At 38.4% G+C, this 17,441-nt stretch overlaps 2 protein-coding genes across 3 annotated transcripts; both read right to left on the reverse strand.

The window, feature by feature from the left end:
• Positions 1 to 173: 173 nt before the first annotated feature.
• On the reverse strand, positions 174 to 5,602 carry LOC145502959 (complex I assembly factor TIMMDC1, mitochondrial-like). Of its 2 annotated transcripts, none has more exons than XM_081482376.1 (8): positions 5,520 to 5,602; positions 4,623 to 4,697; positions 3,771 to 3,845; positions 3,210 to 3,464; positions 2,642 to 2,709; positions 2,044 to 2,122; positions 1,675 to 1,785; positions 174 to 990 (listed from the first exon to the last, which is right to left on the reverse strand). In XM_081482376.1, the coding sequence occupies exons 1-8, from the start codon at positions 5,582 to 5,584 to the stop codon at positions 900 to 902; spliced, it is 819 nt and encodes a 272-aa protein (XP_081338502.1). In that variant the 5' UTR covers positions 5,585 to 5,602; the 3' UTR covers positions 174 to 899. The 2 variants fall into 2 exon arrangements, with proteins under 2 accessions (XP_081338502.1, XP_081338501.1); XM_081482375.1 differs by having other exon boundaries at positions 3,210 to 3,467.
• A 1,371-nt stretch (positions 5,603 to 6,973) lies between these two features.
• Positions 6,974 to 16,337, reverse strand: LOC145502956 (protein SSUH2 homolog). Its single transcript, XM_081482372.1, has 14 exons — positions 16,253 to 16,337; positions 15,440 to 15,515; positions 15,136 to 15,258; positions 14,389 to 14,532; positions 12,882 to 12,957; positions 12,621 to 12,750; positions 11,870 to 11,930; positions 11,513 to 11,637; positions 10,788 to 10,850; positions 10,474 to 10,565; positions 9,764 to 9,856; positions 8,556 to 8,661; positions 7,666 to 7,770; positions 6,974 to 7,124 (listed from the first exon to the last, which is right to left on the reverse strand). Exons 2-14 carry the CDS (start codon positions 15,501 to 15,503, stop codon positions 6,978 to 6,980), a joined length of 1,329 nt encoding a protein of 442 aa, XP_081338498.1. The 5' UTR covers positions 15,504 to 15,515; positions 16,253 to 16,337; the 3' UTR covers positions 6,974 to 6,977.
• Positions 16,338 to 17,441: the final 1,104 nt, after the last annotated feature.

A 17,441-nucleotide genomic window follows, 5' to 3' on the forward strand; every position in this document is an offset into this window, starting at 1 on the left:
TAAACAGCAATAATTCATATGAGCTAAAACTTTTATTATAAGCTTTTTATTATTCATATGTTCTCAAAGGGTACAACAAACATGTAAACATTATCATGCAGGTAAAATGTACTGGACCGTAATCTTATGTCAGAATGACCTGTACATAGCAGACAGACTTCATCATGTGCAACATTTTGATGATAACATGATTTCCAAAAATTTTCACTAAACAATGACACATGTTTCTTGTACATAAACTGTACAATCATGGGTGGCAAAGTTACATCATGTAATCAAGTTTCAAAGTGAAATTATGGACAACAAAATAAATGTGACTAGATAAGTGAACATGACGGTTATTTGAAATTGAAATTATTATTCAATACATTTAAAACTGCTTAAAAACAGACTGGACAACACTGCTCTAATGGGTGTGATAAGAGCCTTGTAACGAAAAATAACACAATAGATTATTTGATAAGGTTGGTTTTCACTTTCCAGCAAGAATAAGAACATTTAAGTATTATCATTCCTTTCATGCATATGGCATGCTGATTCTAATTCTTATGTTGACTGTAACTCGCTATTGTACTTTATAAAGTCTGTGTCATTAGTTAAAATCACCACAGAGAATTTGTAAGACTTGAATTTTACTACTCATGTTTTTATCCAAACATTATGTGCGAGCTTCATAGATTTTCACTTGCCTGTAACTTCATCTGATGGTCTTAGTTTTCAATGATGTTAACATTACAGACTTTTGTTTGTTGAAGTTAGGGGCTACTGCCTAATGAAATTCTCTACTTTTCCAGACATTGTGTTTGACTGGTACATCCTCTCCTTGGGTGATCCCAGACTTAAGCTCATCCAGTTGCACTTCAAAAAATTACAGAAAAACTTAATAATATTTTAATTTGCTATCTGTCTTCATCTTTCAATTCATCATTTTCCTCAAGATCTTTTTCCATAGATTCAATGAATGAACTGGTTGCTTCAAGTTTCTGTTTCCTGTTAATAATAAATATATACAGTATTGTCAATCAATGTGAATGTTTTTCCACTAAAAAAGAAAGAAAAAATTTATAGTATTGCTAACTGACTTTCTAGTGACATGATTTGAGGGTTGTGAATAAGCTCAGATTCTAAAGCAATGTTCGCTGCGATCCTTTTGGTCAGCACCAAGAAATCAAGACCTCTGGTAGAAATCGGAACATGAGCCAACGTTAGTCACAGCGGTTACTCTCTCTACGCATGTTCAGAAACCATAAATATTGAACTTAAATGCAGGCATACAATCAAACCTGGTTCAAGTTTTTTTATCTTGTCCAGAGTGTAGAGCATTCAGTCAACTAGGGATACTGACCAAAAATGCACAGCCACTTTTGACTAGTGACAACAAAGATTCTAAAGGGTTTAAAGGGAAAAATGCCTAGCAAGGAAAGAAAGCCAATGAAAGGGAATTAACTAAATAAATACCTGTACTGACCCAATCCCCTCTTAGCTGAACTGATGCCACTAGCCTAGAAACTTTCTTCATCTGCTATACCACATTAATTTAGTCTACTTACTGCATAAATTAGGCTGATTAATTACTAATCAAAGCAGAGGTGGACTGCATGTTGTTGACATGAGTCAAGTGGCCAGCCAGAGGAGTTGTGCATCACTGTACAAACTGTACAATCTAGTTCTTACCATTCCTGTTCTTTGTCATCTGATGCCTGTTGCTCTGGATGTAGTTTATTGAGTTTATATTCATCTGGTAGAATTGCATTTGCAGCCTGTGCAAGTATTCCAAAGGGCAAGCTGAAAGTTAACAGAATGTAGTAGTATCACTAAACAAAGTGAAATGCACTTGACTCACTGCTTTGCACCAAAAATTATAAAATGTAACATGGATTGCTAGCCATGGGATGGGGTTACTGTCTAGAGGCTCGCTGGTCACAGTGGAGGCCCCCAGACATCCCTGATTATCTGAAAAGGGACGTTACATGTACATGTGTACAAGAGATGGGAGCATACAACAGACCTAACTAGTTTTTCTTTTTTTCAAATATTATTTACCTTAAACTGCCACCTATTGCTGCTCCAACAACCATTTTACGCCAACCATTAAATGTGTTGTACAGAACACCTGTTGAAGCTGTAAAATTGAACAGCAAATGAATGCTGTGATTGTACTGAATACATGTAATTATTAATTAATGAAAAATATATTAAATTAAACATTATTATCAATTATTAAGATGACAAAAAGTGTCACCCCAGTCCTACACACAAAACAATAATAATTTTAATCCATTTAGAAGTGATACCAGAAATTTGTTATAGTTTTAATTAACATTGATTTTGGTTGCTTGTAACCACAAGTACCAGGTTATACCGGCCCAGGGTCTCATTTATATTAATTTTGTTTGAACCCTTGTTAGTAACACATCTTCCCAGTCTTCTTGGTACTTACTTATATCCAGGTTCCACTGTACCAATTTAGCAGTACATTAGACAAAACGAATTGTTAAAATAGGTACAGTCCTCTCAGTCCTTTCACTGTTCTGTATCACTAGTGACTAACCTTATTAGATAATCTAACGTTTAGACAATTTGTATTTTTAATTTATATAACCTATTCATATGAAAAGTTTTGCCAGACTTGAGGCCTTACCTCCACTGGCTACGTAATTCAGTGCATCATGCTTGTTTCGAAATGCTTCCAGTGTAACTAAGAGAAAACTAAACATGTATTGAATTGATAATTAATCATGTGACAGCCATTTCAAGACCTCAAGAATATTCTTAGGACGGACAAAAAGTCCTATGTGAAAAGTCAAATTTCGAGATAAAATCCTCTGCTTATCATTGAGAAATTTCCATCTCTTGTACTATCCAGGAATGCGATAAGTTACAACACCATATTATCCAATTTCCCCTCTATTATCTGTCAAGTGACCCATTACAAAAGGTTAAAAACAAAAGAAACTTTTAAACTTTTAGCTCTGAAAGTGGTCATGGTTGCTTACGAGAGGTGGTTGCTTACAAGAGGTTCCAAATATAGTGATCTGACTGGGAAACTTTTGGTATTTTGGAAATTGGTCGCTGAGGAGAGGCGGTCACTTATGAGAGGTGGTCAAAACTGGGGGTTCGACTGTATTCACAAGAGGCATGACTGTTACATGTGTACATAATGATCAAAGTATTACTTTGAACATTATACAAATATGTACTTTGCTTACCTATAGACACCAGCAAATGCCCCAGCTCTCCATCCCCAGCGGCATCCATACTTAATAAATCCCAAAATCACTGATGCATGATATTGACGCTGAGCATGCATTGCCGAATCATACACAGTCAGCTGATTATGTCGACGGAAATGGTCATCTATAATTCGTTTACCAAATCGGCCGCCAAGCAAAAAGGCAACTGCTGTGGTAGCATACACAACTGTTTTGATATGTTCAATCTCTGGTGTTAATCCCGTATCATCACTGCTGTCAAAAATCAAATGGATTTTTCCTGTAGAACTATTTTTAATTATTGATATAATAACTAAAACACTGAATGCACTATGAAACCTATTTTTAAATAGATTTAACAAAATTTAAATTAAAACTCTATTGTGAATATTTTATAACTGTTCATTCCAAATCTTTAACGAATCTTTACTCTTTAATAACAAATCTTTGCTAACAGTGACCATTACAATCTGGTGAGAAGTTCACATAAGCAGTCCTATGGTTGATTGTTTCGTATCAAGTAATAATAATTATTAAATAATATTTACATGTACACACCTTATTTTGAGTAAGTCTTTAAACCTACTCCATCGACTCTTCTGTCCAAACTCCTCTCTCTGGGATATTGTCTCCCTGTGGTTCATCAAATAACATATCATTGGTTTCATGTGTCAGTTATGTTCTAGCATTCCTTTCTTGCCACCAGAGTTAAGGCCAACTGATCCTTTTGGAGAAATCTTAACTTCTGGTTGGGTTCCATTTTTTGTGTATCCATGGGCAGTGTGTTCATTTTCAGCTAAAGAGTCAGCCAATCATATTTCAGCAGAATAAAGAAACTGCGCAGAACAACCTGAAGTCTGTGGATCATGGCCTCTGGGAAAGAGAATGCTAGCAACTCCACTTGCAGCCATGTCTAGCTAACAGGCACTAATGCATATCATTTCCCCTGGACTTCCACAGAATCTGCACAGAATCAAGTACGAGTCTTTATTACGGCCATAAAAGCAGCACACACCACCACTGACAGCTTATTCTGGTTTCTATAATAAAGTATACAATACAATGCAATGCCATGCAGTATTTTATTCAAGAGACATTAAGAGACTAAGGGTGTTGCTACCAGCACCCTCCCCCGTCCCAAAAGGATGTAGGTCCGTGATAGGTTACTCTCCCATCTCCCACCCCCTGTACTTTGGCAAGTTGTAAAGCCTTACACTACAAGCAGCAAACTGTTCCAAGTAACTTTTAACTTAATATGTGGCAAGATGCACTAAGAAAGTTGTGACTAGGGTAACCATGTCATTAGCTTGTTTAATGACACCCTCTCTCCTCAAGATATTGAGCAAGTTGCTAGGGATGCATCTGAAAACTTTTATTAATAGTTTATAGCTTTGTATGATCTCTACATACCGTATTTCAAATAAAGCCTTAACTCTCTGCCAGCCAGTCCCCTGTTCAGGCTCGTCATTTGACAGTGTTGTACCCCTAATAGTTTTTCGAACAAGAAATTATTGTAAGAAATACTTCATATAACAATATATGTACACTTTTGTACAGGCATTTCAGCTCGTGGAAAGCCATGACCTTGAGTTGGCAGGTCTGATCTGTTCAGCACAAATAAATCAGCAAGCAAAACTCTGTAATTTAGGCAATCATACTTATTTTCCTGGACCTTGCTATCCTCTATAGGACAATGATAGTAAAAAAAATATGTACATTTTACCACAATGTCACCTTTTGCACCTAACAAAGCCTGTTTTGGCACTATTTTTCCCTGTCCTAATGGTATTGCATATGCTATGCCTGAAGATTATAGAATCTTTGTGTACCTTTTTATAAGCATTGTTTAGGTTCCTGTGTGCTAAGAAAAAATGGGTTAATGTACCAATTGTCATCTTTTTTTCCAATGGAGAATTGGGATAAGCTTACCTGTATATTTCTGAAAATATCTTAGAAATACAATATGAACGCAAAGAAAAATACATATAGGCATGCATTCGCTCATCTTTCACATACACTAGAAGGATAATTCCTGACAAAGATATGATACTGATACCAATACCTCATTTAACCTCCAGCGATTGAGGTATTTTCCTAGCTTAATAACAGCTTATGAGTCAAGTCACAGAAAAGTTACAATCTCACTCAAGGGGATAATACGTGTATCTGTTATAACTTCAATTTGCTTTAAACTTACAAATAATATAGGTCCCAGGAATGGGCTACTCAAATTATTACTTAATTTAAACACAACATAAAAGGTACTAAAACAATGGATAAATAGATCATTAGATTTCCTCATCCTACCTTTGTTTATCAAAATATCCTTTCACACGATCCCAGAGTGAAACATCGTCACCTGGAGTAGACATATCTCTGCTTTTGGAACACTCACGTGGGCTTGAAATGCACCAGGTAGTTTTCAAGCATTATCTGAAGTACCAAATACCAAAAAAATCTCCCTTACACAAAGAACATAATTATCGTTAAATGATACGGGAATTTCAATTTCTGGCTTGCGAAAGATGTACGAAAAGCTGTTAAACGTTTAGTTATAAAATTCGCAGATCTGCGGAAGCCATCTTGGCCGGGGGCACTTAGGAAACTGGGGCTGATCATAGCCTCGACCTGAGACAAAGCCTTTTGAACCACAGGCAGACCACACCTTATATTTCCACGATTACATCTTCATCTCAACGTTGGCTTCCGAGGAAGCTCTTTTAAAGTAATTTAAGAGAGCACTTAGGCTAACCATGAGTGCAGATCGTATTTATCATTGACAGTTGCTTTAATAACTTGAAATAAGTCACACCTTCCCCTTTTGGATCGTTGGAGCAATTTTATCAGGAGATAATTATTTAAAAAACAATTGACTCACAGTAAATTGTCAGTCTGGAAACTATCAAACTTCATCTTCATTGGAATTATGGGAGTCTTAAAGAGATCTGTCATGCCACGTAAAAGGGAAAGCTTCAATCCAACCCTGCTCCACAAGTCCGCCATCTTAGAGAACCCTTGTAGAAAGCAATTTCGTGACATGGTGGCGTTAAAGCTCTCCATCCCTTTTACAAGCGGGCCGTCCGAGTCATAAGAAACAAATACTTTTAAGAAACAACCAAGTTACGAATCCCAGCTCACACGAGGTAAATTAGTTGGCTAGTGCTGGCCGTGACCGAAACGCCCGACTTGTAATGAGTGGAGGACTTAGACTCGGGATCAATAGAATAACAAGGCCAGTCTTGAACCACTCAGTCAAGTGATGGGCGCATTTACCACAACCTGTACATATGTCTATCTCCTTAGGAGAGTTGAATAGTAGACATTGATTTTAACGTTCGAGCATTTATTGTGCTTTACGTTATATTGACGATACAATAATTCTTGACCATAAGGCTTGTAAAAAAGAACGATAACCTAATATTTGATAGTTCCTAATACATAATCTGCTCGTTTTACGAGCCGCTAACTTCATTTTTAATCTGGCTTGGAATTACAAATTCCAACTATTTTGTAAACTAAATTTTGATAAATCTATTGGTAAAATACGGTGTTAATACTAAAACGAAACTTAAGTTAGTTGCGGGGTTAGTTGCATGCGAATTTTCCCGCACTTGGCTCAGATGACATGTTTTAACTTGTCTTAAATTTCTCTATTGTATCATGTACGGTCATGGAAAACCTATAAAACCTATCACTTACAAAAATTCTCAAAACCTATTGTATTATAATTTCTATATGCTTGCTGCTCCTAGGTCGAGAAACTCTCTACAGAATACTGCATCCACAGCAGCATTGCTGAGGGTAGTCGGGTGCGTACACTTTGTGATCATGCCCGCACACCCAGAAGCGGCTGGACATCTCTTTCCAATTGTAATGAATCTCAGACACAGGCACAGCTCGCAATAGTTGACGCTGAAGGAAAAAGCGTCACACAACACATTGGTTAATTGTTGTCGCGTTTTCTGTCACGCCAGACAGAGCAAAATAATAAATAAGATGATGTGGTTAGAAAGACCTAGAAACATGGGGACGCGATGGGTTTTAGTTCAGTTCTGGCCCTCTCTCTGTCACGCAACGCTACGCTCTTGGAAGAGTTGCGTGACAGATATATTTACTTCATGTTACAGCTACACCGTGCTGACGAGGCCCGACCAGGTCGAAACAGCTGTCCACAGTTGCAATTCTTGGCTTTCAGTTTCGACTCTATCATGTCGTTGTCCCGTTAAGCTTTCTACATAGTAATCAGCCTTGCTTGATTGTTACAGATATAGGGCCAGAACTGAACTAAATGTGTTTGCGAGGAAGTTTTATTCCCTATTGGGAAACGTTGTCAGAGTTTATTTGAGGCAATTCAGATTTCAAGCAGATTTTTACATGTTTTCCAGCACCTGCCGTCACTTGCAAGTCTATTACTGTAGTTTTACGTCAGTCAGTAAACAAGATCTGTATTTACCTGTAGCAGAATGCGTTTGGAGGGCCACTTGTTACTATGCTCGTCCACCAGCTTTTTGGAGCCTATGTTGACTTGCTGGTCAAAAAAGTTAATGATAGGCCAGACCTTGATAAGAATAAAGCAATGCAAGAGAGAGAGGTCACTAAGAAACCTAATTACTGTAATAACAAGATAATATTTGAAATTATATTTTTAAGAAATAGAAAACATGTACCGTGTTTCTATCGAGTTATAGAAACACGAGTGGAAGTTTGGGGAGAACGAGAAATGCTGTGGGAACACGAGCCGTAGGCGAGTGTTTCCACAGCTTTTTCGAGTTCTCCCAAACTTTGGAACTCGATAGAAACACGGAGAACAACTTTTTTACTTTGATCATCAACATGAAAATTCTCTTTGCTCGCACCATCATTACGTCAACAGCTCGTGATATTGTAGTTCTGTGTTTCTATCGAGTTATAGAAACACGATTTTTAACCAATCAGCGCGCGTATTTTCTTAGGGTTGTTCTATAAAATGAGATAAATGTTAAGGAAAAATACAATGTTGAAAAATAGGAAAAACATTTATATACGCCATCAAATGGGCTACCCCTGCAAGAACACGTAGGCTTGACAGCAGTCAAAGACTTAATAAAATATTGCTAATACGTAAAACTCTAATTTTCACTTTTTTCTTCAAATCCTATGAACTCCATCTTTTTCTTCACGTTCACAAAACTATAAAAATCGTCAAAAAAAATTCGTAAAAGTTTATCACATGTTTACGGGACGTTCACTGCACACCAAATGACGGCATTCTATATTGCATAAAACTTCTGCAAAATATGGCAGAAAACTCTAATCCCCCTTTAAACCACTGTGCACTTTTCATTAAGTAACCCTGAAACACACCCTGGGCAGTTCTTGGCTGAATATCTCAGTTCCTTCGGATTTGACAATGAGTTCTGCAGGCAAACGATCTGATCTCTCCACAACATGGTTGGATACGTGATTTTCCCTTTACCAAAATTAAGGAGAAAAATAATTCAATTTTATAATCTCTTATTCAAAGAAATGAACCTAACCGCGCCTGACACTAAGAACGCTTGTCTCTAGATCTTTCAATGATTACAACTTTTTCACCTCTGCTAACGCTAATGCATTTGACATTTGAAGACTACGTAATGCTCTTCCTGGCGTACAACTTTTTCACGCTAACCTTGCAACTTTAACGCGCTTACAACTTTGTTGTGTGTCCTTAGAGCCTTTACACTTTTACGACAACAGTGGAGCCTCCATAACGGCCACCTTTCTACAACAGCCACCTCCGCAAAACGGCCACTTTTTAAGCCCCGTCGGACGGTCCATAGATTCAATCTAACTTATTCTAACCTCTTCACAACGGCCACCTCTCCGCAACGGCAACGGCCACTAAAGCGCGTCCCAACCGGCAAAATAATAACCTTTCGACAACGGCCAGTTAATCAACGACTGACGAACGGTGTATACAAAACCCCATTTTCTATTGTTAAGGTCACGAAACTTGATCCATACCGCGCATCGTTGGTCTCTGTTTCTGTTTGCTTTCTATCTTAGTGATAATTATATTTTGATACATGCTACAATAAGTATTTTTTGAAGATAAAAATGTTGCAGCCCTGAGAAAAAGAGGTGTCATACAACTCATATCGCACCCGTACCTCCCCTTAATGGCCACCTCTCTACAACGGCTACTTTTCCCTGTCTCCAAGGTGGCCGTTGTGGAGAGGTTCGACTGTACTTTTCCCGCACTTACACGACTTTTTCTGCGTCTTACAGTCTTCCACCTTTCACCAAGCGCGCTTCCAACTTTCTCCGGACACCAATTTTGTTGCGCTTGCAACTTTCCAGCGCTTGCTTTTCAACGGTGCTCTCTTGTTCAAATTTCAACGCCTTGAAAGACACTCTCTTTTTTCAATACTCGAGTATATTTTTTAACAGTAGTACAATTACGCGTCAGTCACACTCCACATTGATGCAAACCTTTATACTGCGCTTGCCAATTTTCCGAGTTAACATCTTTTCTGCTTCCTCGATCTACCAGAAAACTGTTTTTTTAATACGTAAAGCCATTCACTCACCATTTTACAGTCATTTCAATGAAAGTTTTCAACTGCGCTTGTGCCAGACAAGTGGGGCACTTGATTCGACCATGTCCATTACAAACGTCACAACTGTCGACAAACAGTAATTGTTTATTAATCAAAACTAAATGCAAGGCTGGTAGTACATCAAACCGGCTAGTTTATTGAAGCCAATATTTTGACTTACAATGATAATGTTTGTCAATTTTAGTTACTACTGGTCAGGATGAGATTGAGAATAAACAGTGACAAAAATCAAGGTTGGGGCCATTTTAACCCAAGTTAATAAACTACATTGCATGTAGAAATTATTGCCAAACTCCTGCTGTTGGTGACTTCCCAGAGTGTCACATGTACAGTTGGCATGTACGCAGTCGTCAGTGCTTGTTATAATTACGGTTGGTTAGTTGTTGCTGTTGCTGTGATGTCTTCAAGACATGTAAAACAAAGGAGAATGTTTTCTACTGTGAATTCTTTTGTCCTTTTTCTTACAGCATGTTGGTTAATGGCCAGCCTAGGGTTGCCAAAACTACCTGCATGCCTGAGAACTTTTGCCCGTACTCTTTAGAAAAAGATGGTAAAATTATTCGTCTACTTGACGTGGATAAATTAAAGTTACCTACTTGAATTAATTAGATTGTATTATTATTTACCAATTTCTACATGATGGGAGGGGGGGGGGGGATGGGGGTGGGGTTGTCACTTACCTTCTCCATCCCCTCCCAAGACAGTTCATACACTGTTCCCGTTGCTGCATTCCTTCCACAAGACCAGAACCCTGGCACCTGGAACATCGCAACTGAAATCACGAGGAAAAACGGTTCAAATGAATTTAAGTATGACAAGTTTGGCAATAGAAGATAAAAGTGAGGAGAATGAAGCTTGAAGGAACAGTCTGATGAAACCAAGAGCAGACATCAGTTACTGGATTAAGTTTAAATTTATAACATCTCACTAGTTTTAATGTCAATACTGATAAGACTCAGACATGCAGCATATGCTTACTGATGTATTCACGTACCCTTCCACGTCCGCAGCATCTGTAGCAGCGCTTGTATCCAACCGCCATACAATCATGACATGGCTGGAAAAGAAAGTCAAAGCCAAACTACCATTTAAAGGAAATAACATTTGACAGATTAGAAAGTATGTGAGTGCTTGAGTTCATGTTCTCTTTTATATTGCACTTGACTCTAGGAGGTAATATTTTTGGTGGTGTAATTAACTATATTGTTATTTCCACATGCGCTCGTTAGATATGATACATCTATATAGTGTAATTTGTACATCTTTGTGACATGTCATGTGGTCACTCATCCAGATGGTAATAGTTAGCTTGGCCAGAAATATCTGGGTACTAGCAGAATTTTAAGCATCACGATGCACTAATGGTGCAGGTAGAAGAATGGGTAACCTGTGGTAGATCAGGAACGAATCCACTATTTTTCTTAGGAGGGAGTGCACCACTAAGGAATGGCATAACTGAGTGGTGACATAAGCAAATTGTTGAAATTTTTTTGCAGAAAACCAGTTTCATTAGAAAGCCGCAGGTCATATCAGAGGTGGGGGTTGGGGGGTGGGGGAATGAGCACCCCCTGCACGTCCCCTAGATCTGCCCCTGTAGACTATAACATCCCTTTCAACCAAAGAACAGAAATGCTTTCTATCACTTCACACTACATTTCGTGAGTCTGTTGACTGTGAAATAGACTCTACTGTCCATTTCATGCACATTCAGCATCATACCTTGATATTAGCAGTGTGAGGAACTTCTATTTTGGTCTGAAAGTCAGAAAACATCTGTGGCGGCTGTGCAGGAATGGCCCATGGCGGGGGAGCTGGACCATTCACTGGGCTGTCAATCGGTTGACCTGGAAATTGATCAAGTAATGACATAAATACACCGACTTTAAATCCCATTTGTTTAATGGCTTTCAGTAGTTTTCATCCAACCTAATTATAATATTTCTTACCTATCTCTGATCAAAAGCAACTTATTAATTATTAATTTATACATCTTGACAATAAATATGGCAAATAACAAAATAATATCATTATTAATAATAGAAATACGTTACAAATTAAGCTTAGATTACTCAGTACCTCTGTATGGTTCAAACTTCCACTCAGTTTTTCGTGATTCACAGAAGCTTGTCAGAGAGTACTACCAAACAAAGTGAATATACATATCAGATGATTAATCAAAGACCAAAGAGTGATTTAAATGGTTTGAGATTTGCATTGTTTGTCAAACAAATAGTATACACCCTTAAGTTGTAGGAGTGCATGAGATTACTGCAAGCAATGCCTTGCAATCAATTTGGTTTGATCACTGCTGGCTAAGCTTTACACATATATTCTGTTGAGTTACTAACCACAACAATTTGCTCTCACATGGGTACCCTTTGAAATGAATGCTACAGTAGAAAATTTGTTATAAGCAGTAGACCTGACAAATTGCAGGGCTAAGAAGCAGAATGGCCTTATGGTTTGGGACTATGGATCGAGCAGTCTGGATTCGCGCCCTTGCCAGGGTCTTTGCGTTGCATTTTTGGGCAAGACACTTTACTCTTGCGGTGCCTAGTTTCTCCATCCAGGTGTATAAATGCCAGTACCTTCAATTTATTGCTGGGGGTAACCTTGCAATAGGCTAGCATTTCAACCAAGGGGAGAGTAGAAACAATCTTGTTCATTTTCTCCTACAGAAACTAGGATAACTTGGTCGAATACAGACTATGTAGTACCAGATTTTTTGGCAGGATGTTGCAATGGGCTAGCATCTCAATGGGGATGCAGAAGTACTAAACAAAAGTTTGAAGGCGAGCCTTCGTTTCTGTCAGCTACTTGAACTTACATGATATGCACTTGAAGGAATGACATCCTTAATCACCATTTCTTGTGCTGGGGCTTTTCCATAACAACAATGCTCACTCACAAACTGTAACATGGCATCACGAGCTTGGTCCTCTGTTATTGCTGTGGATCTGAATCATACAATGTAAATTTAGCAATTTCCTTCTCAAACACAATTCTATTAGTGCTAACTTGCAATTTATGGATATTATGAAACGACACAATTCATATATGGAAGAAAAAAATTAAAAAGTTTACTCACTGTTGGAAACGCTGTTCTGGCATCTGGGAGTCAGGGGGAGGTGCATATGGGGGAGGAGGAGGGGCAAAAGAATTGCCTACAATAAAGCAGAATGGACAGGGAACTTTTTATTAACAGTAAATCAGATAAAACAGTTTTCACTTGAGTGCCCTATTAAAAGTAATTTCTTTCAATTAGTTTTTACTACTATATATATATGTATGTATGTATGTATGTATGTATGTATGTATGTATGTAGGTATGTAGGTATGTAGGTATGTAGGTATGTAGGTATGTAGGTATGTAGGTATGTAGGTATGTAGGTATGTAGGTATGTAGGTATGTAGGTATGTAGGTATGTAGGTATGTAGGTATGTAGGTATTTAGGTATGTATGTATGTATGTATGTATGTATGTATGTATGCGACTAAAAATTTTGCACTGGTGACCAGAATTTCACAACTGGTCACCAGCGGGCGATTAACTATTTCATGCCACGATAATTACACTAACAATAACTTTGATTTTCGGCCAAATCAATTAACATAAAATTCAAAGCCGCCTGCCAATTGGTCACTTCCTTTTTACCTTTCCGCTGCTTTTGAAGTATGAAACCGATTTTCCTGTTATTATAAGTCTACCACAATGTCTTACAGCAACGATCAGTGCGAAGCTTGGTTGCCATGTTTTTTCAGTGGTTTCCCATAACATACGTATTGCGGGCGCAAGACACCACGTGCATTCTTTCGCCATGAATATTTATCCAGGCGATGTGGTGTCCAAAGATGTTCTGAAATCTTTCCATAATTTATTACAAGGTGGAGACGGAACATCGCGAAGAAATTAGATGAAGATTTAGATATTCTCTGGGCGTCAAAAGGTGGAAATGTAGATCTGTCAAAGTGGTCAGAAGATGATTTCAGCACTGGTTTGATTCCTGATTACATTGATTGCAAATGTTTTGCCGGCAAGCCCGTGGCAACCAAAAATTTTGGTTTGTGTTTCCCTGCAAAGTAAAAATTTTATTGACACTTTTTGGCGACCACATTTTTCCATTTGGCGACTGAAAAAAAAAAATTCAGTCACTAGTCGGCGCCTGCCGAAAAAAGTTAATTTCGGACCCTGATGTAGAAAACATTGCTACGCTATGCAATTGGCTTAAAGGACTCATTCCACTTTATTGTCATCAAATCAGACGTAAACCAAATCCAATCATAACTTGCTTGCAGGTTCATTTTCCATGTACAGTTTGACTGGAGTTTTGATTGGTTTGGTAAACTGTCAACATCCGTTAAAATTCCAGTGATACTCTGGTTTTGGTTTTACATTACTGAAAACTGCTTTGACTTATATACTTCCTTCCTGTACCTATACCTTTCCATGCCATAAGGCACATAAATGTAAGGCTTTGACGTTCTCTTTCCACCCACTTCGATTTGCTGCTAGAGCACCAACAGTCACCCCATATATTGCTAATATTAAAACAAGAGTGCCTTTGTGATAAGTGAGCAAGAGTGTATTTACTCACCGTACTGTGTGTTTTCGTATCCAGAGTAGTGTCCAAACATATCAGGAGGAGGTGCTGAGGGTTGCGGAGCTTTGGCAAACTGATTGTCAAACACATCCTGAGAAGGCACATCTGACCCTAAATATGTGGGTCGGTCAACTGCTCCTGAAGTAAATTAAAGCAAACAATGGTTTAAAAACTTGAGATAATGGGTGAACTTGCCCTGATTGCTGAACAGATATAATAATTCACCAAAAAGCAAGAAAATTGTTGCGGGTGTGAAGGACATGGCAGAGTGAGCTGACAGCTGACTGAAACCATATTGACAGTGCTGCAGAAATGTATAATGTAAATGCGTACTAGCAAATTATTGGGTACGCTGGCAAGAATTGACTTCCGGTAGTTAGCATACATCTCATCTGGCTTCTCAGAATCTGTGTACTACAAGAGAGAGTTCTACCATAAGATGATTAGAGGTGATTGATTGACTCAGTTAAATGACCTTGCTCTGCATGAGTTCTTGTAGCTCAGTGGATAGAGTGCCTGCTGGGTGTTCGGGAGGTCATGGGTTCAATTCCTATCAGGAACTCAGATTTTTTCTTTGTCCTATGCTCATGTCATGTTGATCAGTTCACTTTTCACATGTATAAAACTGTTTAACCATGGTAACATTTAGGTTTATTAAATTAACAGCAGCCATGCATAATATTAATGATGAGATATTAAATAACAAAATAATTATGATTTACTTAATAATTAATCGCTTACCACTTATAGCCAAGGACCCATATCCTTGTTGCTGAGGGGGTGGGGGTCCATAACCCTGCTGCTGAGGGGGTGGTTGTCCATACCCTTGTTGTGCATATGGAGCAAAACCAACAGGAGGTTGACCTGCAAATGATACAAAATATATAGGTTTTAACATCACTAAAATATAGATGTTTAATAATATCTACCTCAGTAAAATACTTTTCACAAAAAACTCCAACTAACCCTAAGCAGACAAGCAATCCCATAATTGTTCACTGGTAATTGGGTAATTACCAGACTGAGTAACTATGTAATTATTTACCTGACTGATATCCTTGTCCAGGTCCATAAGAATATCCAACAGGTGGATAAGGTGCTTGACTCATGGTATCTACAGGCTTGTTCAGGATATAAGATTGCAAGTCAGACTTTGATATTTGTCTTATAGTTAAACATAGTATTCACTCAATAAAATAACGTCATTGGTAGGGAAATCATATAGCTATGCTAAAATAGCTGCAACATCAAGTCTCAGATATTTTATGGACCTGTGTGACTTCTTGCCCAGACTTAAAATCAATGCCAGACAATGGCCAACAAAGTAACTATTGTCCTGGTTGTAAGCTGCTCCTTAATTTGTTGCTTATGATTAATAATTAATAAATTAATGAGATTGAAAATTTATGTTTTGAAAGAGGGGTAATCAATGTTACTTGGTAATCAAACGTCCATAGATTTCCTGTTTTTCATATTTTTTATTGTAAACCCTGGTTCAATCCCCTGGCTTTTAAACTATCCACTTCACTGTTACTAATCGATTTCAGTTTTTTTTTCCGGTTTCACACGTGTTCGACCTCCACGGTTGAATCTCGACCTGAGCTGAATTTCGGTTGACAAAGTATGTGCTTTGCTGACGACCAATTGAGACAACACTTCTTGTAAGACGATCTTGAACATAAATGAGTTTTCCACTAAAAGCAAGCGTCAGTTTAAACCCTCGTTTAAATCTCCGAGTCTATCCATTTTGATCGACAATCCAAAACAACGCAGCCGAAGGAACAGTAGCACAGTTCACAAAGGTGAGCCAAATCAACCTTTGGGCACAAAACAAAGTATTGATTACTTGAAACCTTACCTTAGTTAGCTATTGGACAAAAGCTTGCAAACTGTACTTTCTCTAAATTGGTTTTCTCAGAATCTTCCCGGGAATCTTCCACGCACCAAATGCGCCCTCTTTCCGCAACTGATCTGTTTGGTGTCAGAAGAAATCGATAGTTTGTCTGCAGGGGGCGGGGAGCAAAATAACTTTATGGGACGGTCGGTGGAATGTCTAATCCGATGCTAGCAGAATAATGTAGTCGAAATTACCTCGAAGTTCAGGTTTGGGTAAGTAATAAAATTCCAAGGGTATAATTGTGAACGCCATAAATAAAAACAAGAATATTAGGACTTATCGACTCTCTTCACAGTTTTCGGGGAGAGGGGACAAAAGGAGGGGCGGAGCCTGTTCCCAGGTAGCAGCCGGGGTTCGGTCACGCAACTCACAGAATGGGACGGGTGGGGGGCGGGTCACAGGAGGCCGGTCCTACTTTTAAAAAAGTTACTGGGTTCCCCGGTATAAAATTTAATCGAAGAAAAAACATGATGTCCAAAAAGTGTCCGCTACCGCGGTTTCTTAGTTCCTTCTCCCACAGGGTTTCTTTCCAGTAACGTTCGGTTCCCTTCCCAGCCCCGTTCTCCCCCATGCCTTCTTGTCTCTGTCGACCTCTGGTTATTCCAAAAATGCCAAGAGAAATTCATTTCTTGATTTTAGTTCAACTTGTGCAACGTTATTTAACGTGAAATTTCCACCTTCGATAATAAATCTACAGTTAATGATCGACTAAAAGCAGACATAAAGTAAATTACACTGACTAGCCTAAAGCTGACTTTTTGAGCGTTTCGACTATTCATTCACGAATTTGTCACACTCTGTGAGCCTTGAAAACTTCAGTAAGTGTCTCAAAGTCTTCCGTCATAATTCGAATCAATTTCCCCCCATCACCGAGTTTGCTCACACAAACGGCTGTCTTAAATATCGGGCTTGCGGACCACCTTCCTCTAATTATTCAGCGTAAATACGCCAAACAAAGAAGAGGTTGTGAGTCAGAACATACCACAATTTCCTATCGGGAAACAAAGAACTTGAATTTAGATGAACTTCTACAATCACTAGAACGTATCCCTTGGGACACTGCATTCATATTTGAAGACATTGACGATATTTTGAATGCTCTTGAGAGTATGCTCAGTGAGGTTCTCGATCAGCGTTTGCCCTGGAAAAA

This window comes from Orbicella franksi, chromosome 11 (genome assembly GCF_964199315.1).
Source record: "Orbicella franksi chromosome 11, jaOrbFran1.1, whole genome shotgun sequence".
Classification (NCBI taxonomy): Eukaryota; Metazoa; Cnidaria; class Anthozoa; order Scleractinia; family Merulinidae; genus Orbicella; species Orbicella franksi.